Raw genomic sequence first — 23,071 nt, 5'->3', positions numbered from 1 at the left:
CCTTAAAGCCATTACTCAACACTTTCCAGCCATACATAACACAGAGGCAGAGAAGACAACCACGTGCACTAGATGAACCATCCCTGCCGCAGCCCTCCCCACATCACCGCTCTGATACAGCACATGACGATCAGCTATTGTAAAGCAGAATGCACAGTTACTGAAGTAGGTGATAAAAATTTGAAACTTGCATGAAAAAGCTTTTTTAAAATATATATTCCTGTATCAAGCGGTCATATTACTGCTTATTTCACCTTGACCTTCACGAATAGAGTACAGGGTGGGTCTTTAGAGAAAAACAGTGCAATAAGTAATGCAAATTACTGCTTCAAAATAATGTTTTAAATTCCAGAAAGAAAGTCATCCTGGATCTGGTTCAGGAATTTAAGCAAGTCATCACTAAATGCAAAAGACCAGAAAAGAACAAAAATCTTCTAGAGATATCACCTAAAGTCAGAACTGCGGAATACGGCTGAATTCTGAAGTTGAAAAAAAAAAAAAAAAGTTGGCACCTTAATAAAATACATTTAAATTTGTCAGATTTTCATTCAGCACCCACTTGAAACAAGCTACACAGAAATTTGTCTTTTGGATCCACATTTACAAGGGTTTTCAATGCGATTGAACTGTTGATGGATCTGAATTGAATAGACTATTGAATTATATGTCCTATGGTGTGGCTGAAGATGCTTCTGTTTTGCATGCATGTAGTCTTCTACTTGCCTGAAAAAAAATTTGATGCCTGCAACATACTACAACAGCATCAGGCAGCAGTGTGGAAACAAGTCCTTTGTCACTCAACGACAGCAACAAACTCCTACAACACCCTCAGAGAAACCATCTTTAACACTGACAAGCCAGTGGCCTTACAATTCAACTGCTACTTGCTTTAGAAAAGTTTGGAAGCATACTCTTTGGTGGAGTTTGGGATGGTATGTTTTTCCGGAGCCTTCTCATTTTTATTCTTGATGAATTTATAAGCAAGTGACAGCAGAAATATACGAATTCCAAATGTTGTCATATACTGCTCTGGGAATTCCTGGGCAGTTATTGTGAATATATTTTTTCATTAATCCACACAGTTTCTAAAAATACCATATTTTTCTCTGAAAAAATACAGATTTAACCTACAGCAGTGTTAGCCTACTCAGAAACACTATGGTGATAACATCTGTTACACTGGATTCTTTGACAATACAGGCAGAAAAATGGAAAAATCCACTTCAAACCCTGTATCAAAACGCAAGATCTGAAGACATAAATAAAACTCATTAGTCCAGTTTGATCTTATGACATGAAGAATGCATACAGAAACTGAAGCCTCTGAAACAATATCCAAGTCTGAGTATCATGCTCCAAAAAAAGCTGGTATTTACAATATCATGTTTTATACTGCTACTCCTTCACAAAAAATCACTGTATCGGTGTAAGAAAACCTCTCAGTTTCACTCTACTAGGGAAAAATCAATCATGCAAATTTCTATTACAAAAATCAAACTGGTTTAGTCACTGCCAATAAGCCTACAGATCTTACTCTAAAGATAGTAGGAAGCATGGAATTAATTCTCAAACCGAGTATGGTATTTACTGTCATCATTTCTGGTGGACTGCTCTTTCCTCACCGGGAAAAGGGGCTACCCATCAGTGTGAGCTGAAAATACAACGCGCCCCAAGAAAACATATCAACACAGAAAATTAAGTTTCCCTCTGCAGTTACAGATGACATCATTATATTGACAGTCCAATTCATGACTGAGTAACTTCATGGTCAAGCCACACAAAAATTCAAGGAAAACTTGACCATGAACTGCCACAGCTCAGAAACTGCACACAAGCTACCCAAAAATACATGCAGTATGGCAGTTACTCAGTATGAAAAACAAACAGAAGGTATCCCATTGCTAAGGCTCCACTAAACTTGCACGTCAAGAAGTACCATATATCAAAATGGCATCATTGTTCTCTCCATGTTACCTAAATGTGGTTTATTACAGCCACAGTGTCACAGCTCAATCCAAAGATGGCTGAAAAAAATGCAAATGTACGGAGACATGAGGAGATAAGGTCCTGGGCACTGAATTACTCAGCCTTTTAACTCCTCCTCTATTTCCTTGATGCTGTTTTAAAAACAGGAATAAAACACGTGGAAAGGTTCAGATCATTTAAAGAAAGGGCTCTTCAGCTCCACTTTATGAAGTACAGCCAGAAAGTCTTCACTGAAAAAAAATGGCCTGAATGGACTCATAGAGTAAAAAATATCAAGTTTTAATTTTAAGGCAGCATTTTGAGGCAAAAGTATGCCCAACCTTACACACTTACTATAGAGCGTTGCCCTACTGTTTTTTCCAGCCCAACCTCTCTCACAATCTTATATGATTTGTGACTGCAACTTACCTAGATTGAAGCAGAAAATACATTTCCTCTCATCATGAAACAAATTTTTGAAAGATTTATTCTTCCAACAGTTTTGCCAGCAATGCTGTTCATTTTGAGAAGTAAATTCCTTAGTCTGAATAAATACAAGGCACATATAGAAGCAGAGAAAACACCTTTATCCTATTCCTGAATAATTTCAAGAACCGTATTTAGATGTCCAAAAACTACATGTCATATATATCACAGAATCACAGAATCATCTAGGTTGGAAGAGACCTCCAAGATCACCGAGTCCAACCTCTGCCCTAACACTAACAAGTCCTCCACTAAACCATATCACTAAGCTCTACATCTAAACATCTTTTAAAGACCTCCAGGGATGGTGACTCAGCCACTTCCCTGGGCAGCCCATTCCAATACCTAACAACCCTTTCAGTAAAGAAGTTCTTATTAACATCCAACCTAAACCTCCCCTGGCGCAACTTTAGCCCAGTGTTCCCTAATATAAAAAAACTGAGAGCATATGAAGAAAAGAGTTGTATTCGAAGCATGAAAAGAATTTAAGTAATGGATCCCTAAGCCTCAAAATTCCTATTTCCATTCTCGTTACCCTGCCAATCACAACTGCAACAAATTCAAATCAACCTGTCTTTAACACATATCACAATTGCATACACAGTTCAGGTAAGAAATTTGGAACAAATGAAAAAGGCAAGACAGCAAATTTGTATCTACTCTGTTCACTCCTGGGGAGTCCGTAAGTTTTCCAGGCTGAAGGAGTTCATAAAATTCAAGTGCAAACTGCAATTCTCTTTTCTCACTGTTCCTGACAAAGCTCATAAACTGAGGGAACAATAGAGACTTAAAGAGAATTTTAAATCATCATGTAAAAAACAACAAGCTGCACATAAGCACCACCTATTAATTATATCCCTGCAGATTTTTAAACAGCACTCAATGACAAAAGTGAATGTAGCTGGATATATATTCAAAGACTGCACGACACTAAATACTGCAGAGTGGGCACAACCCTGTATGAACAGTTATAACTTTTGGGAAAAGGCAGTTGGAGATTAATTAGGGATACAAAAAAATTAGTCCCTATACAGGAAGTAGAAGAAATACTGTGAAAGGAACAGGGTTTATCACTGTGCACTTTGTAAAGACTCCTGCATTACTGAGTAATTCTGAACCAGAGCAAGCTTAGGAAGACAAGCAGACAGAAGTTATTCACCTGGTGTAACACTGATAAGAATCAACCTAATGTGCTGAGAATTATTAACAAGGACTTTGACATCAACATTCTCAAGTTAGAGCTGAATCAAGTTTCTAAGAACATCAGAAATGTCTGAAAATACTTAACATGCATTTTGTATGCCTTAACAGCTTTAATGCTATTTCTTTTAAAACTACCTTAAGATATAGCTGAGCTAGACATAAAACCCACGCAACTTTACACTGGATTAACATTTTCAGATAATTCAAAGGTTACAGTAACAGATCCAAGTTACAGATTTTAAGCATGTTAGCTATATTTCTGTAAGTTGCCAGGAGCTGGAAAAGCTCTTCTGAAGTTTAAACTTTAGTTTGATCTTACTTTCTAAGGTTCCAAGTTTAACTGCTAGGTTTATATATTCACATCCAAGGTCCTCAACGTTAGCTCAGGTTAATGTTTCCTTTCTGTGGTCAAATGCTAAGCACGCAAACACCTCAGCAAAGGAAGCAACTACTCAGTGACAAAACAGCCAACAGAAGAAGTGATATCAAAATCCATATTTAAGATTCACAATGACAAGGGCAAATGCAGCTATGACAGAAACGATTACTACATTCAACAGAAAGGCAACGAGCACAGAGGAAAACAAGTTCAAACACAAGATCAGATGGGCTTAAATCTAAATAAGAGTGGAATCATGTAGAGGAGAGGAAAGGGCACAAGTACAAACAGCACAAAATCTACTGGAAAGTTTAAGCACAGAAAGATGTTAGAATGATAAACAATGGCTTTGCATTTATATAGCACCATCCATCCAAACAAGACAAAGCGCTTTACAAATATTAACGAATTGAGCCAGTGTCCTCAAAGGCATCCATATTCAATTTGAAGTGTGGTGTAACAGTACTCTAAAGAACTTCAGTGACATCTTTATTGCTTCTTTCCTATACGGGCATTTGTCTATGATACATGGCAAGTACCCATGTTCTAAAATGTTTCTAAATTGACACAAGCTACACTTTTATACCATAGGAGAAAAAAAGACTCAAGAAGTATATAATCAGCATTATAAAAACTTAGAATGTAACAAAGGGATGACAGAAAATTACTCTTATTCTCAAATGCCAGAATGAAGGAATGGCCTACATTTCAAAGAAAAAGAATGTTTAACCAGAAGCTGCAGCATTAGAAACAATTATTCTTTGATAGTGTTTTAAGATATTAGCACTGCAGCCATTCAGAATAACTTTACTTAAAATAAATACATTGTAATAATTCTATTGTAAATGAGTAGGCTTGGACTGCCACCTATCATTCTGTCACATCAGAATCATAGTGAAGAGAGAAAAAGCAGTAGACAAGACAACAAGCCTTACCCTCTGAGCTTTTGCAAGTTCTTCTTTCAATCTTTCATAGCCCTTTTCTCTTACTTCCAGTACAGATGGGCTCCGTAAGTGAGATAAACTGTCTGTACTCAACCCAAAAATATCTTCATTTCCTTCAGCAACATCTGCTACTGTAGCACCCTGCAAAAACTCTCTCTCTGCATTATTGCTCTCCTTTCTGGAATTATTGTGATTGAATGACCCACCCTGGGGTCCAGAGGTAGAACAAAGTACTGCGTCGGTAACATTGATGCTGTAAAGAGAGTGAGAGGGGTTTTTATTCATATTATATATTAAGAATAAATATTTCAGAAATAGCAGTAGTAGTGCTGAATGTACTGTTATGGACACTATTTAATATTACATGCTATATTAAAATTCTATCGTTAGTAAAGCAAATAGTTTGTAAGCAAAAAAAAATGCCAGTAAACAAATGCACAAAACTTACCTGACACCTGATATTTCTCCACAATTCAGCTGTCTGGGAGACGAATAAACAGGTTGTGTGGGAAGGTCAGAAACATTTAATGCATTGGGTTGGATTGGCGCGGAGGACACAACAGAAGGATGTGGTCGGTAAATAACACTGGGTGAGGTAGTTTGTTCCTGAGTGCCTGGCTCATTTACTCCAAGAAGATCTGGTGTAGTAGGCGAAGCGAGGTTCACTTCATGAAAGCCTTCCAAGGAGTCACTGGCCATAATAAAAGCCTCATCATATGAAACCCTGAACAAAATAATCACATCATCAGAATGCAGACAGGAAACGTTTGGTTATATCTTTATATAACTGCATATAGAGTTACAAGCATTTGAAATTTAAAAAAAATAGACAAATATGGTCAGAACACTTCATGATTTAACAGAAGCTGCGGACAAATTTTGCACAAGTATCAACTTCAACCACCAAAGATTTTTTTCCCCTGCATATTGGACTGTTGAGTTCAGAAGCTCTAACAGCAGTCTCGACATCTAAACCAAATGATGAAATCAATAACACGCACTATCATAAAACAAAGTCATCATTAATATAGTCCAGAACTGTTTTGTATCAAAACACAAATGTTTTATATTCAAGAGTAGGAGACCTGTGAGGCAGAAAAAAAAAATTAAACCTAAAGCTTCCACTTTTAATCTCATTGAAACAAATAATCTGGAGACAGAAATCAGTGTACCTTTAAATAAATGAGAGTCCATAACAGTTTTGGTTAATTTATGTCTAACCTTGTAACAGTTCATTGAAGTGACAGAACTGGTCGATAAGACTTCTCATGAAGCATGATGATGTGTATTTAATACATCACATAATTAAGTGAAGATTGTGTATTTAATAAGTATCATACCAGAAATGAATTAATTCCATATAATACATGTGAAAGCGTACGACGAATTGGTAACATGGGCAATTTAACTCATTATCTTTTCATTTTAATTCACGCTTTTTACAAGATCAACACGGTAGAACAAGAATTATACAAACAATAGAGAAGCTCTGATTTTCTCCACGACTTATCAGATCATAAAATCTTTGCATGATTCAAAACTATAAACTGGTAGTAGTATGAAGAAATTTGTGAAGGAATCACTTAGCAATGATTACTCACTGCAAAAGAACATTTTCCATAGTTTATAAATGAAGACAAGATTAAGGTTTCGCAGAGGCACCTTACATGGAAAAGAACTGCAGCATCTGACAGAATCCGTGGCATCTTGTAGAGAAAATTTGCTTTGCTCTTTCTGTTGAAAAGAGCAGGTAAAGAGAAGATCTAGAAAGATGATAGATCCTAACCACAAAAGATGCCATCTACTTACTGTCATATGAACGTCCAGCTCATTATTTCATAAAACACACAGGAAAATGTCAGGAATGGAATGCGTGTACACACACAAATGTTTTAGTTACATCAATGCTTTTTGGTCACCTTAAACCTCAAAGAACACCGTTCAAAACTGTTTTGTGCCTCAGGTATTGTACTGAGCACTTACACATCCATGTTAAACAAGTTGCTTTACTACGTTACGTAGTATATTTGGAGCAAAAGGTAGAAAATTTGTTCAGACAGCAAGTTACCTACAGTGTTGCTGCTCTTTGTTAATTGCTCCCCAAAAAAACCAAGAACCACTAAGAAACTGCCCAGACTTAAAGCACAAAGAGGACCTTACATAAACACAAAGGGACACCTACATGCTTTAAAATTCTATGCAGAAGTCTGTTTTGATCAACAGCTGTGCGTCATTTACAAAGAAAATTGTCAAAAATTTGTACTTTGGAGTTTTTCTATCATAATACAAAGAGCTAAGTTTTGAGTTTCATTTAAGTAAGTTTGACAAATATTCTTGTTCGCTTTCCCTATAGTTCTTCTTAGCTATTACAAACATTTTAATTATATGCTCTATGTGATGAGAAAACCTGTTGAGTCAACAAAAACCAAGGGACTGCCAAAGCTACAGAACATTTCTTCAAGGTTAAACGTCCAAAAATGTGTTCAGGTCTACAGCAGAACTACCGCATGTCAGCATTTAGCATTTAATAACCTAAAAAAGTTAAATAAGCCGTTTGAAGCAAACGCTGTGCAGCAAGCACACCAAGTAAACAGCAGGCCTGAAGGCGTGCCGTCCCTTATCCTTGTGATAACTTACACAAACCCAGCTACATTATAAAGTGCACGAAGTCATGCTGGCTCACACAGAAACAAATATATATATATATATAAGCCTGCTTATTACCTTCCAGACATTCAAATCCATTTCCAGCTCTCCTCCCAGACTATCACATCATCTACAAGTAGTGCGTTTATCCAAAATATCTATCCTACCTACATGCCCCTGCTGCTATGAATCCTAGGTCTTTTCCTCCTAAACTGCCTGCATCCTGCCGTGATCTTAATGGGCAACACCAAAAAAAAAAAAAAAAAAAGGAATTTTATTTACACGACTATCACTCTGCTTGTCCATTAAGTATCAATCTCAGCTTAAACAGACCAGACAGATTTATGAGTAAGTAAACCCACTCGTACCTTCTCAGTTATTAAAAAGCAAGTTCTTTCTCATACAGCAAGTGAAAAAGTTCCACAAGTAACTGGCAGAGCTGAAAATAAAGCCCTTCAGCTAAACTCTTTCCATAGCCTGTCAAATGGGCACTCACAGGCGTACCATCTGTGTAAAACACTTCCCATTCACAACTTATTTCCTCCCTTGCGTTACTTCTCACTTTGCAGTGCGCAGGCAGAAGCCTGGTTCGGGTGCTTTGCCCAGTGAAGAAGCCTACACTGAATATCTCCGTTTTGAGACCGGCCAACGCCAGAACGTTGTTACCAAACACCTGCTGAACACGCGTTATGCTTTAATGAAATCAGACGTATGTGCAAAAAGCTAGGCAGTCCTAAAAAAAAAAAAAAAGTTAGATCTTGGGAAAGAGCTCTTAAAAGTAATGGTTAAAAAAAAACATACTAAATTTCAGTGTTATTGTATCTTATAGGTTTAAGGCTTGGTGGGGTGTTCAGATCATCAACTAGCAACAGCCTTGCTGTGGAAGAACGTGAAGCTTTTTTTTGTGTGGTTTTTTTTTTGTTTTTTTGTTTTTTTGTTTTTTTTTGCAATTTGGATGCCATGCAAAATTCAACTACTGTAATAAACTAGTGTGAAACAACAGCGTAAGCTAATTTCCTTATACCTTTATCTGGAAATAAAGCCAATTTGGTGTAAGTTGTCATTTCATTACATCTCCGCCGCCCCACTTGCACTGCTGATTATCCACATAACTTCCTGAGGAAACTATGCACAAACCTGACATTTATCTAAGATTAATTTAAAGTGTACTACAGCAGAAATGAGTTGCGCAACAGTTTAATATGCCTCTATAGTTTCTAACAAGAAACAAGAACTGTGAACGTTTTATACAGTCAAATTAAAACACTTCATCTAGTTTTCATGTTGTTACTTTAGGAAGGGTTCAGCTACTGCCTGAATGGGAGCAGCCAATAACCAAACGTTCACGACCTCCCTGGAAAGCAGCAACGTATCATGGATTGTTTTCTGTTGAAAAAGCAAAAATACTGCTTGAGACTGCCTACTACAAACCGAGTTTGTCGTTCACAAGCTGTTCGAAGTTGTCATCTTCAGCCTGTTGTTATTTAAAAGCAATTTCCTAACTGCTACAGCCCATTTAACAGCAACATTTCACACATGGAAAGCATCATTTTTAGCTTTGATGACGAGCACCATCACAACACAACTGTTACCTGCTCAAGGAGGAGGACACAAGGAAAAAGAAGTTACTACTTCTGAACATTTTGATGACACGCAAATTCTAGTCTTTACAAAAAATAGGTATACTACCTAGAGTGTTTTAATCTTCACACAGAAGGCTTTTCAAAATAGAATGAAGTCTCAGAGGCTTCATTTATGGGACTCTAAAGCTCACTTCTATTAATACAGGAGGGGGCAGTAGCAGCAGGGGGAGCGGGCCAGGAGAGGGGATTTTTTGGACCAGTTCCTCAGAAGGACTGAGGCACCATAAGGCCTGCATTCTTCTCAGTGGGTTTAAAAAAAATCAAGTTTGAAATAGTTGGCATTTATAGTCTGGAACATAATATGTTTCAAGTCCCAAAGAACTCAGCAGGGAATTACGGTGGCGGACTAATAAATACCTTTTCAAGAAGCAGTCCAGTCAAGTACTGCAACTCCATACCAACACCTACCAGACGCAAGCAGGCAGTTTAAATACTAAAATTGTTTGTAAGACTTATGTGGACATTAATTTAAGGTTCAAAACACCAATTAAACTACAGCTATGCCATGTGAGACATACATTAGACGTTAGCCCTGGATATAGAGTTTTGGTGGATTTTTTTTTTTTACAGGACTAAATGGTGTTTCATATATGAGCTTAGCCACAAAATTCATACAAGCTCAAACACTGTTGCTGCTGCGAGCTCACTGCACATACACAATTCAAGATTTGGCACAGGAATTCCCTTAAAGGGAAAAAAATTCCCACCTTTATAAGTTGCAAAAAATTCCCACCTTTAAAAGTATGACAGAACCTTTTACCTAAGGAGTCCAAATGTGCAACAAGTTATTTTGAGGGCAGCAAAACACAAGAGAAAATAGAGTGTTCAACTGCTCCAGTGCTTAAATGCAACTTTTATTTGTGAGTGACCCTACACAACATATTTACCAATCGATAGCAAAAGAAACAGGTAGGCAAATCTATGGAATTTAAGAATTAGCAAAAAGAAACACTTGGTTCATATACGCATGATTTTTTTTTTTAAAGTATTATCTAATTGTGATAATATTTTTCTATTGCATCCCCCCTAGTTTTGTCATATAATGCTATGTGGGTGTTTTTCCTTTCTTTACCCCGTTAACCATCCAAGCACTATTTCACACTGTTTTAAAGAAACATGTAAGACTGTTTGATAGCAAGGCTTCATAAAGTTAAAAAAATTTGTGTTTTGCTGAAGCGATGATTAAAAAAAGCTTATTTGAAAACTGTTATGGGGATATCTTCAATTAGAAAAAAAAAAACAGGTGCAGACAGCAAGCTGCACCTCATACAGGAAGAAACGAGCAGCACACAATTCAAAGATCTATATTTACAAAGTGCTTGTGAAACCTATAAATAAACACGGCTTAGAGTCTGCTAGACAGCACACCTCTTATTCGAGGGAAAAATCGGTGCTTTGAGAGGTGGAATACCTCAAGATTTATTGTGAGCAAACGTTCAAGGAATGCTGTCCAGCTCACAAAGTATCCAAACCAAGGAATTCAGCTGCAGATACTGTCCTCTTTCCAGGCACTGTCCTTAAGGCAGGGAGCACTGTTCTGCCTTACCTTGGGAAGAACTTCACGGTGCCTCCTCGGGCTGGCGCCTGCTCACTCCGAGCGCGGCAGCGTAATTCCTGCTGAGACTTGGCCTGAAGACCCTCTCATTTTCAGCTAACACTGAAAATATTTCATTAGCGAGCTTAAGTAAAAGCGACCGCAGTTTTCACGGTGCGCGAAGCTTCCTAAACGCGCGTGCAGGTAAGTTTAAAGGAATGTTACGTCTGAAGAAATGGCTAGGATACTATTAAAGAGCCTGATACAACTTCTGGTCGATTTATAGTAGTATTTTAAATGCCACGTTAGAACAGGGATTTAAAAAAAAACAATCAGAATACACGGAAATTTTCCGGGAAAAGCTGTAAGCTGATGGGGGACAGCGAGGGAGCGGTTGACCTGGCATCCGGGCGAGGGTTCACCCCGTGCCGGTGGCGGATCTGGGGGCTGCCTCCCCCCCGGCTGCAACGGGACCCGCCAGCTGCCGGCGCTTGTTATTTATTCAAAAGGGGCCCGCGGAGGGTGAATTATTTATCCTCCTTCCCCACCAGGTAACATTAACCAGGCGAGGCAGAACCGCGGCAGGCCCGGCTTTAACCCGCCCCGCGCCGAGCCGAGCCGTAACACAAACGCCGCCGAAAAACCGCTGCAGCCGCGGGTCTCGCCCCGCGTTTCGCCCCGAGCGGCCGGCACACGCTCCCGGGCCGCCACACGCTCCCGGGCCGCCACACGCTCCCGGGCCGCCTCACCTCCCACCTGCCTCGCAGGGGGACCGGGGCAGCACGGCGGCGCTCGGCGCCCCACGCCGCGGTTCCCCCCCCCTCCCACCGCCCCAAGGGCGCCGACGGTTCAACGAAGCCCCCGAGACCCGCAGGCGGCACCGGGACCGGCACCGGAGCCGCCGCCGCCGCCGCCGCGTACCTGCGCCGAGCCAGCCCCAGCGGCCGCCGCCGCCCCGCGTCCCCGCAGCCGGCCGGGGGGCGGTTCGCTGGGCCGCCGCCGCGCATGCGAACCGCCGCCGCCCCGCCCGCATGGCGGCTGAGGCGGGAGGGTGGGGAGAGAGGGGCGAGGGTGGGGGGCACCGCCGCCATGGGGGGGTGGTGGTGTGGGGGAGGCTGTGGCGGGCTGAGCGGGCTCCTGTCGGCGGCAGCCCGCTGGGAAGCGCTCGGAGGTGACCTCCGTAGAAACATAAAGGTTGGAAAAGACTTCCAAGATCATCTGGTCCAACCATCGTCCTACCACCAATGTCACCCACTAACCCATGTCCCTAAGCACCACGTCCAACCTTTCCTTGAGCACCCCCAGGGACGGTGACTCCACCACTTCCCTGGGCAACCCGTTCCAATGCCTGACTGCTCTTTCTGAGAAGAAATGTCTCCTCATTTATAACCTAAACTCCCCCATCTTCTCACCCCTCGTAGCCAAGCTACAAGGCAAGGCCAGGCCCATGGCTGAGGGAAGGAGGTGGTGTGGCATGGTAGGACAAGTTGGGTTGGTCAGTGGCAGCGCCAGAGCCATGGGCCAGTCACCCATGGGAAACGCACAGGCCACAAAGTGACGTTGCCTGGTCGTTTTAGGCCAGCCATGGCGGGTGGCGGGGGCTGGCGTTTGAACAACTGGTTTCAGGTGGTGTGCTTCTTGAGAAGACAGAGTGTGGACAGACAGACTGCAGACAGACTCATAACTTAAGGAGAGATCCATCGACACTTTGTGCCTCTGCGCATGGTCTGGAAGAGAGGGTTGCAGCACCACTTTTGTTCGAGGGCACACAAGGACAGGGCTTTTAAAGTCTGTTACCATGAAAAACACAAGGAAATTGATAATCCTGGGGTTAGTTATATACAGTAACAAAGACACTTCGTTACGCAATTAAAAACGAGAAAATGAAATGTGTACCACATCATTATGCAGTGGTTTTTCATTCATGGGGCATGCACTGCCCCAAATTGGGTCCAGAGCCCATCTAATGCACGTAATGAAGATTGAACTGTACCTTGTATGCACAAGACTTGTGAAATAAGGTCACGTATACAGCTAAAACAGAGCTCACATGCTAAAAAGATTTGTTTTTCCAACTCTAGTAGTTTGTCCGATAAAGAGAGATTACTACTTCTAATCTTGGTTTACCTATGTCCTTAGCCTTCGTTAGGGCCACCTTGATACAACCACAATAGATCAAGCAATTTTCCATCTTTTCAGAGGTTAACATGCACTCTTCACTTTTTTTTTTTTAACCTTTGAAATCCTGGTCTGCATTGTTTTGTGTTTTATATGTCTTTAGAAGCAGTAGGCAAAATGTTGGAAGGCTGCCATAACCAGGGCTCCATTTTACCACCGGTCCAGTGCGATCGCCAAGAAGCATGCTTCCAATGACAGCCGCATTGGCTGCACCCTGCACTTTGGTGAGGAACTTTAGCAAAAAAAAAAATAATGATGTAAACAAGATCTTGTCCCATTCATCAGTTAAGGAATCTAGGACACGTTCCAGTCAATAATTGAAATGTTAATTATCTTGACAGCTTTCCACTGAATGTGAAAGAATCCCATTTGACCAGTCCTGCAGGACATTGCCACAGACAAATAATGTCCTCCGTGACACATTAACCATAGCATCTGCCAAGCAAGAGCTTCATCAAGGGCAAAATAATATGACAAAGAGGACGTCAAAAGACAAACATCAATGCCATTCATCATAAAGTAAATATATTACCTATAAATGGTAATATATTCTCAACTTTTTTCAGCCTGTGAACCTACATAGACTACAGTTGAGATCAGACAACAAAAATGGCTGCAGAGAATCGTCATCCATAGCTTTTCTGGAAGTAATTGGAAAACCGAGCAACTAAGTGGTGCAAAAAGTAGAGTATTCAAATAGCAGTGTAACTTGAAGTTTGTTGCAAGAAGCCTCATAGAACGGAAGTGTTCAGTTTGAAGAGCTTTGACCTTTAAAATTATTTAATTCCCTAGTATTGCTATGCAATAGAACCCATGCAGTGCTATCAGAATATGGGTTTGCCAAATTAGAAGATGTGTCAGGAAGCTCATTAAAAACATGATTGCAAAGAAGACATGACAAGTGGAATCAGAGGTTGAAAACAATGTATTAAGACATAGTAAACTGACAAGAGTCTATAATTAGGATCTGTAATCCTATAGTTCTTAATCCTGTACATGACTGTACTTGGCATGACAATCTGCTGTCTTAACCAGATTAGACATCTTGCATTTCAAGAAATAAAAGGAATACAGTTTCAAAGACATCTGACTGTGCTAAAATTAATCACCAACAGATTTATTTTGTCTGAATATTCCTGTATTTTGCTGTATATAATACTCTAAGAAGTCAGACAGCAATGATCTACAGAAAATATAATTTACATGGTTAAAATCCAAAAGTCAAAATAATTTGGATTAAATTCAGAGACATAAAAAGGGCGAGTAAATATTTATTTTAAAGAGTGCTTTTATTCAACCCTTGGCTGTTTCCCGAGGTGTACTTCAGTGTCAGAGTGGGGTTATTCCTCCAGGCATCACGAGCTGGGAGCCACAGGCAACCCCACCAGTGAGGGCACAGTCCAGAGCTGGTGACAGCAACAGGCTTTGTGACCATGAAAGGTGAGATACCAAATCAGGTCCAGGATTCATCTAAGAAATCTTGTCAATAAGAGCAAGAGACAGGACTAGAGACAAAGGCACCTATAGCACAGGTATGAAGTTCATCCAAGGAGGTAACAACCAAGAGAAGCTCACCCAAGACAAGGCACAAACAAGTCCTGGTGGCCTGGGAATTTAAATGGAGCCCTGGAGCCCCTTCCCACTGTGGGAAGAACTTGCCTGGCTGGGGGCCCCAGCTGAGGCTGACAAGGGCAATTAAGCCCCATTAGTGTCCTTAGGGCACTGGCAATCAGAAAAACTGGAAGTCATATTAGAAACACAAGCACACATCTCTCTTGTTCTAAATGAGCAGAGTCACTCCTGCCAGCAGAAAGCGATGGGTATGTAGTTCGCAGTTTTGATGGGATAGCATATGCCATGGATGGTGTCTCTGATTAAATAGATGCACTCTGACAGGACCATTGAACAAAACCACACAATATGTATTATCTGGAGGATGGACTTTGCTGAAACTCTGTTTTTTATAAAGGCCACTAGTATTTGCTGCTTCCTATTCATTCGGCTTGTTAAATCAATTCATGTGTCCCTTATGGACTCCTCAGTGTGGTTAAATGCCCCAAATCAGAAATCCCCATTCTTCAGCCAGGTAGAAAGCCAGATAGATATCTTGGCAGTGTCAGACTTGGCCACAACAATCTACGTACTAATGAGTGGTGGTCTCATCAGTGTAGCTTCTGTCCAGTCACCCTTGAGCAAAATGTGGCAAACATCATTGCAAATAGTTCCCTCACTGCTCAGAGTCCCCCTAACTATGGCGCCTTTGTCTGTCCAAGTCTTCTACTGCATTTAAACCATCAGTTTGACAGTGTCTTCATATGTATTTGTGTATTTCACTAGTGGTTACAACCCACTGGACCTTAAGAAATCGATTTCAGGGAAGAAAAAGCAGAAGAGACAAAGGTGTTTCACAGAAGCCAGGCCCAGGACATCACAGTCTTCTCTGCTGAAAGCAAGAATTCCTGCAGGACTTTAAAGAAACCAAGAACAGCAGGTTTTTTTTGGTCTGATTTGAATAGATTTAAAATTTGTTGCATATATGCACAAACACAAATGCCAGCTAATCAAATCTTTTCTCCTAAAGGTTGGGAGGCAAAAAGAAGGGAGATGGTTCTTCTCTTAACAGATGTTTGAGTGTCTGGTATGGAAGGATGTCTCAGAAATTTCACAGGTAATTAAAACAGATGAACTTTGAAATCTTGTTTTTACTTGCCTGTGGTATTTTTTGCTGGTTTCTTTTATTGGTTTTTAATATTGAATAGCCTGTAATTATTTCTTCCATCTCAAAGAAGATGTTATAAAACAATAAACTCAAGCAAACCAAAGGATGAATATACTCATAGAAGTCCCACATATGTTGCAACCCCATAGCATGGTATAAAGAAACAACAAATGTTTGGCTATGCACCAAAAAGGTTCAGATGTTGTAACTTTTCTCTATTCTAAAGACTCTTTTTTTTAACTTCTACTAGTTCAATTGTACCAGTTATAGAGCTTGAGGAACCACGGCACAGACAAGAATTTCCCAGTCAAGTATATTTCTTCATTTTATTTATGCATTTGGAAAGCAAGTCCACTGGCATAAGTAACCACCCAACTTATGTGAGTCTTATTGGTATAACATAAAACCAGTGAGGGCTGTATTTTTATTCAAATTTATACATGAAAAAAAAAAGAAAAAGAAAGAAAGAAAGAAAGAAAGAAAGAAAGAAAGAAAGAAAGAAAGAAAGAAAGAAAGAAAGAAAGAAAGAAAGAAAGAAAGAAAGAAAGAAAGAAAAAGAAAAAGACAAATAGACAAGACTAATGTTTACTCTTTCTCCAAACTTCCAGTGTGGAGATTGCAGCACAGCCTCCCTGTGCAGTGCATTCCAGTGCCAACTATCCTCAAGCCAGAAATACTTCCTAAAGTCCAACATAATCTCCTTTGCTGCAGTGTAGGATGAGAAGTAATGAGCTTATCTCAGTGGTTACAGGAAACAACGTTTACTGTATTTGACAGCATCATCTATCCCCTCCATTTTCTCAAAGACTAAAGAGTTACTTTAATCTTTCCTCATGGGTCATGTTTTTTAGATCTCCAGTTGTTTTTATTATTCTTTCTGGAATTCTTCCCATTGGTCCTTGACTTTGTAAAAGAGCTGTGCTGAAGTCTGAGGACAGCACTCCAGCTGAGGTCTTCTCAGTACTGGCTTCCACATATTACATGCCTGCTCATATATCCCAGCAAAAGGCTTTCTTTCTTTCTTTTGACAGCAGAATGTTGCTTAACCAGTCTTCCTCCCAACTTGTGTATGACTTGTGAACTTATTTCTATGTATGTTGATTCTTACTGAATTCTAATCCCATTCTAAAAAAAAAAAAAAAAGATTCTGGCCCTTCATACCTTCATATCTTGCAAATTTAGTAAGTGCACTCGTTGTTCCATCAGCCAAGTCATTGGTTGAAGTATTGCCTATTATCAGAACCAGTGTGATCCTCTGAGATGACGTGCTTTAACAACTGGCCATTCAAAACTGTGTTTTGAGCATGGTTTTTATATCAGTCGTGTACTGTCTTGCAGTAGTTCATGCAAGCCAGTGTTTCCCTCACTTTTTAATGACATCATAGGAGGGAATTTCAAAAGCCTCACCAAAGGCTGTCTATATCACATATATTGCTTCTTTTGCATTTGTCTTGGAATGACTCAAATGTTTTGCCCAAATCACATAACCAATCTGTTGCAGAATCAAAACCTCAAACCACTTCATAGTCCTCTCCTCTGTTAGACTTGTCAACATAATAAATCAGCGTGAGAAATAAGAGCTTCAAATGGTGTCTAAAAAGTGAATGTTCATTAAAGACTTTTATTCCTTAATTATAAGTACACGGCATGTATCTGTACGCAACCTGCAGAACTCACTCACTGACACAATATAACAAGAATGGCAAATACATAGCTGTGTTCAAAAAAAGATACCACTATATGACTACACAGAACCCACCCTAATTAGGGAAAATACAAATGAATAAAGAATATCAGTTCTTATTTTCAAGGCTACAAAGCAACTATTAAGTAACAAGGATTAACTTCCCCTTTGAGCACGCTAGTTCAAAATTGTCCACTTTGGCCATAGGACTGATTCTGCAAACAAGTTGCTGAACTAGTCGGATTCTGCTGCTGCCTATAAAATAAGTAATTCTTCTAGTTTTTTTGAAGGTGCTTATAAATGCAATTCAATACTAAACGGAAGAAACAAAAGACTGAAATGGCCCTACCAACTTATGTAAGGACTGACATGTGGTCTCGGTTATCTTTAGAAGCAAGCCAGGGACAGATCCTGAGTGCAATTAAAAATAGTACACCATGTTCATCCCTAGCTGGAAAATGGCAGAGATGCCAAAACTGAACTCAGAAATCAGAAAATAAATATATGAAATGCATTTTCACCTGAAACTTAACACCCTGAAAGCCAAACTTTGTAATCCTTATAAATCTATTTGTAAAACCCAAGAATCCTTTTACCTGAGGAGATTCCAAAAATATGTCCACCGAATATTCCAGCTAGTAACAGTGAAAAACATAGGGTAAGGATTCAGGAATTGTGTGTTTTATTCACAGTTCTGTTTTGGATCAGGACACCCTCACTGTGCTTTGATTTATCCATCTCTAAACTGAAATTCCTGAGACTTCTTCCTCCTTCCCCATAACATGTGGCCCTATTATAACATTTAGAAAACAAATGTTTCAGAAGTCTTTATTTTTTCCAGACCAAAATTTCTATAAAAAATCAAAATTTAGCTTTACTGGACAGATTTTTTCATTATTTTTGCTCAGTGACACAGAGATTCAGAAACTGGCTTGAACAAAGGCTGCCAGTTATTGCCATGTTCTGAGGAGTAAAACCGGTCTTATAGGAAAGTTTTTGCATTTACCAATCATTTCCCTACATGACAGAAATGCTGTTTTATTCTTCTTCTGTCCAGCATTTTCTAGTTTGTATGGGCACCACTCCAGTAGGCATAGGAATGACTCCCAGTGGCCTTTTCTCCCTGTCTCCCGAGGTGACTTGCCCATGGTAGCAATGCTTTGTGAGCTTGGTGCAGCAGATCAGAGAGGCTTTTCTGAAATCCTTTCTTCAGTCCCATAGATGGTAAAAAAGCTGATGTGGTATGGAAACAAGAACAGTTTCAGTACTAAAAAAGAGAAGGATTACTCTGCTATGTCTCTAAAAGACCGAAGCAAAGTGGCCTCCGAAGTGCCAGCCGTTCCCAAGACTCTTGTCTCCATGAATATTTACGTACGTTGAGTTGGGATGTACCCACACTCACCATGGCAGGAAAAGCTTTCCCCCACCTCACTAAAATAGTCAAAGCAAGGATTTACCCAGAGGAGTGTGAAGAATAAATCCCCCAACTAGCAGCGTGCCATACCCATGTGTCATCTGGCTGGGCAGCAACCCAACAAGCTTCCCCCCCTTTCCAGCCAGCCTGGGGCTTAGTCCATCCGCTCCTGGCTCACGGACTGAACCTCATGTCCGGGGGAGCAATGAGACTTTCGATTCTGAACCAAGGTAAACAAACAGCATAGTGGGTGTTTTGCAAAAGCTTCTAAGGGTATTTAGGCATTTTTAAACGAAAAGTTGCAGAAAGCAGAGAAGAGGATTGGTTGCAGCTCAGGTGGAAATAGAAAAGGGAAGGCTGGTTGTGTTTGTCTATGTCGGCTTATTAACTCACTATTCAATTCCCTATTCTTTTTTCCCGGGTGCTACTTTCTCTTCTTATACTCTTTTTTTTTTTTTTTTCCCTTAATCAACATCTGCAAAACAATCAAAGCTCTGATAGAAATGGTTAGCATTGAAGTGTGCTAGGTAGGAAAACCAGAACTGGCTTTAATGCAGGACTGTCTGGGTCACTAAGTCCTCGGTTTTATCCTTTTCATGTGTTTATCAAGTGACTTCTTTTAACAGCAGTAAGTTTTGTTAGTTTTTTTGTGTGATTTTTGTTTGTTTCTTTTCTTTATTTTTCTTTTGAACTAGAATCAGGTAAATAAGAAAAAGAACTCTTGTCAGTTTTTCCCTTTACAAAGATAAATGGGTGGTAGTCAGCCATCCTAATGCAATCCTTTTTTATACACAAATACCAATAACGCTCTTCTCCCGAGTGCAGCAGCAATGAATAGTTTGTGGTTCCAAATCCTTTTCAGAAAACATCTAAAGCAAAATAACTTGCTTTTTCTAAACACTGTTTGCTGCAGACACTTTTCTCTCTGTCCTTAGTCTCCAGATCATTCTTTGAATGTCTTCTGCCTCATTTTTCCCTTTTTCACTCATACAATCAGACACTTTCACAAACCTCTCTGCCCATGATGCAGCTTAAGAAATTCCCTTGCCCTTACGGTCCCGGATGTATTCAGTAGTAACATGTCTCTACATTTGCAGGTAATGAAGGGTATAGTTTCTTCCATCAGTTGCAGCAGAGTTGTTTAATCACACCTCTAACAAAGGCAATATATTGCACCTCGGCTTCACATCAGTCATGAATGCACAGTGCGTTTCTCTTCAGGTCGTGCACTAATCCAGATCCCTATTCTCTATTCTCACAAATAATTTTTCATATACCAAAATCGAAATACATCCACAGAGAGAATTTCTTCAAAGAATAAGCGAAGTTGCCCTCGTAACCATTAAATGGGAGGAATAGCGGTTCAGTTATACTCTTAAGCATATTATCCAGTGTTATGTATTATTAGTATGTTTCTGTGCAGGGAACAAGGAGAGATGGAGACATTAATTTACATTATAAAGCACAGACAAACAACAATCAATACTCTTCAATATCCACTATGATACCAAATTCTGTTAATGTATTTTTTTTAATTAAAAAGAAAAAAAAGATGATAGAGTTCTGCAGGATCCCCCAGGTAAAAAAGACTGGTTATGCCCAGCTATGTAGTTAGCTCTATTTTAAGTCAACAGAAAGTTGTCCCAGGTATTGGCCTTTGAGTCCAGCTCCTGGACACCTTACTCGTGGTGCTTCGTCCATCCCATCTCCGTCTGACAGCTCCCCTGCCGTGCCATCGGTTTGCTTTTGTGTGTGTGCACCTTTCGGCAATAAAAGGATTGTTGAAGCCAATAGCAATCACCGTAATAACAATATTCCTAATAACAAACCCAGCACCACCATGCAAAAAATGTTGTTTATTTCATTACAAGGAAGTTGCAATGCAAAGTGTTCCTGAATACGGTCTTACAGGACTCTGAGAATGAAGCTGTCGAGGCAGCCAGCTTTATGCTGCAGACAAATTCGTTTGTAATCCTCTGAAGTATCCTACCATGTGACTTCCAGAGATAAAACAGCCTGCTTTAAAGTGTATTTCCACAACCCACAGTGAGTGATGCTAAGGATGGTGGTATCTCTCACAGTAGATTAACTTTCAATTATTGACGTTTCTCTCACAAAAGAGACTGTAAGATATCACAGCAGCTCTCCACATGTTCCTCCTAAGGTCAGAGGACATTTTAGGTTAATTTGTTCATTTGTTTAAGACAGGAATTCTAGCAGCTAGTGACAGTAAGTAGAAAAATAAAGCAAAACCCAATCCATTCTTGTCTGAGAAAATCTGACAGCAGCTTCTTTAATATCGCCCTCTTCCCAACATTTTAATTATTCACTTCTTTTCAACGAGAAGATTCTTCCATGTTGTTCATACCATGTTTTAGCCTTGTTATTATGGCATTTCGTTGGGTATTGGCATAATGTATTTTTGTTACAGATACTGATGTGTTTGCTTGAATCTTCACTAACACGCAATATGAATTACTTTCTTACAGAAATCTTCCAATGTAGAAGACTGGGAAACCAAAAGAAAATCAGGAGAAAATAAGAGGAGCAGGAAGGACCAAGAAATGATATAACTTGTATTTGATAGATTCCTACCATCTGCTGCACTGCATTGTCTTGTTAAACACCCATTGATGGTAACAGCAAAAACCTTTCTAGTTACACAGCATGACATTATTTTTGTCCCTTTGCAATTTATATGTGTCCAAAACACATCAAGAGAACAAGAATGCAAAATACACCATTAGTAGTGATCACCAGTGGAGCTGCACATCTAGAGGAATTTCTGAAAATTATTTTTGCAGATGAGACCTCTCAAATTCTTGTCTTCCATATATGTTTGTAAAACCAAAGGACCTCCTTTGTCCTTGTTTGCCAATGATGATAAGGACGTCCATCTTGAAGGATCTAAAAAAGCACAAGAAGTGATAAAATTAAACCATTCATTGCAAATGTGAAATACCATTTTACACACTTCAAACATCTATCCTTTTTTGATGACCTTTTAGAAACATACTGTATACAAACAGAATTTCTACATGTTATCAGGCATATGACACCTGTTAAAAATAGTTGCTTGTGATAGCGAAGGTGTGAATATCTCAAAGTATTACTTATCATGTCTTCAAAATACCTTATTTGGATTAATGATCTGTGATAAGACTCCATATAGGTTTTAGAAGGTCTGCAGGGTCTGCAGAATCATTCCTCAAATACGAAGGTGAAATAATTAGTGGTTTATAGTATAGAGATCACTGGAGCTCCAGCAATACTTTCCAGGCCCTTACTCATTATTATGAGATTTTAAGAGTTTGCTATAAAACTTCATTTGCTGTAGTGGACTTCATTACATTTAAAAACCTAATAAATGGTGATGACCACCCATGCATCTTATGGTGGAAAGAGTTACATAGCAGAGGAGAGACAATACAAATACAAATCCTTACAGAAAAAATGCTTTTTAATTCCACAAAATATACATATTTATTTGTTCCCTCTATTATGTTGTACACATCAGCTGCCTATTAACCAGTTAATCAGTTGGCACCCTATTTGAACTTACTTGTTTGCTAAATAGTACATTAAAGGGCCAGAAGATCACTCAGATAGCCCAGGAGGTTCCTTGTAGGTTAGATTTCCTCATTCAACGAATTTGGCAGAAAGACAGGATTGTAAGAAAGTATGAGATATCAGTTCTAGTTTTAAAAAACAGGTCACAGGTGGCAGGCATTTTGTATGCAGCAGGACTGTCATGACTGCGTCAGCATCCCCCAAGAGCAAAGCAGAGCTGACCAATGTTTTCTCAGTCCTTAGCCCTAGCTGCTGCTTTCTTCCTCCCAAGTCCCCCTTCTTTCTTGTCTGCCCTTAAAGCAGAAGGCAGCTTCTAATGTCTTGAAAAAATGGATTTTGCAGAACTCTGTAGCCAGTCCTTAGTGAAATGAGGGACAAAGAAATGATTGTGGTGGCTTTCATGGTCCTTCTCTAATAACTGAGCTTTGCAGCCCCCCACCGATGTGCTGTTCACGTTGTGCATTCAAGATACCAACATAAACACAAACAGAAGAGCTGAATTACAATGTAAGACTACCTTAAAACTTACAGCAAAGGTCTCCACTCATGCTAACACAGATATTGGCATCAGCTAGAAAATGTAACAAGCTCCTTAGCAGGGACTCCCAGCAGCAGTTACAAGCTACAACTCTTCCCTCCCTGCCTTCCTCCGCGTTCAGGTGGATGGAGGCAGCCTGTGGGGTCTGAGTTTCAGGGCTGAGTAATT

The 23,071-nt window shown here is 39.8% G+C and overlaps 1 protein-coding gene across 4 annotated transcripts in view; it reads right to left on the bottom strand.

Moving 5' to 3' along the window:
• Positions 1-11,872, bottom strand: part of RAB3IP (RAB3A interacting protein) — a 29,808-nt gene extending 17,936 nt beyond the window's left edge. For 2 of the 4 annotated variants that reach the window (XM_080576196.1, XM_080576197.1), the window contains exons 1-3: positions 11,722-11,872; positions 5,426-5,701; positions 4,969-5,230 (exon numbers count right to left, since the gene is read on the bottom strand). In XM_080576196.1, the coding sequence (XP_080432322.1) occupies positions 4,969-5,230; positions 5,426-5,701; positions 11,722-11,807 (624 nt within the window). In that variant the 5' untranslated portion in view covers positions 11,808-11,872. Of the gene's footprint in view, positions 1-4,968; positions 5,231-5,425; positions 5,702-10,812; positions 11,452-11,721 lie in introns of those variants that run through there. The other 2 variants (XM_080576199.1, XM_080576198.1) reach the window with 2 other exon arrangements.
• Positions 11,873-23,071: the final 11,199 nt, after the last annotated feature.

This window comes from Anser brachyrhynchus, assembly GCF_964034855.1.
Source record: "Anser brachyrhynchus genome assembly, chromosome: 1".
NCBI classification, from domain to species: Eukaryota; Metazoa; Chordata; class Aves; order Anseriformes; family Anatidae; genus Anser; species Anser brachyrhynchus.
Note: the sequence above shows the minus strand (reverse complement) of the source record. Positions and strands in the feature narration are given on the sequence as shown.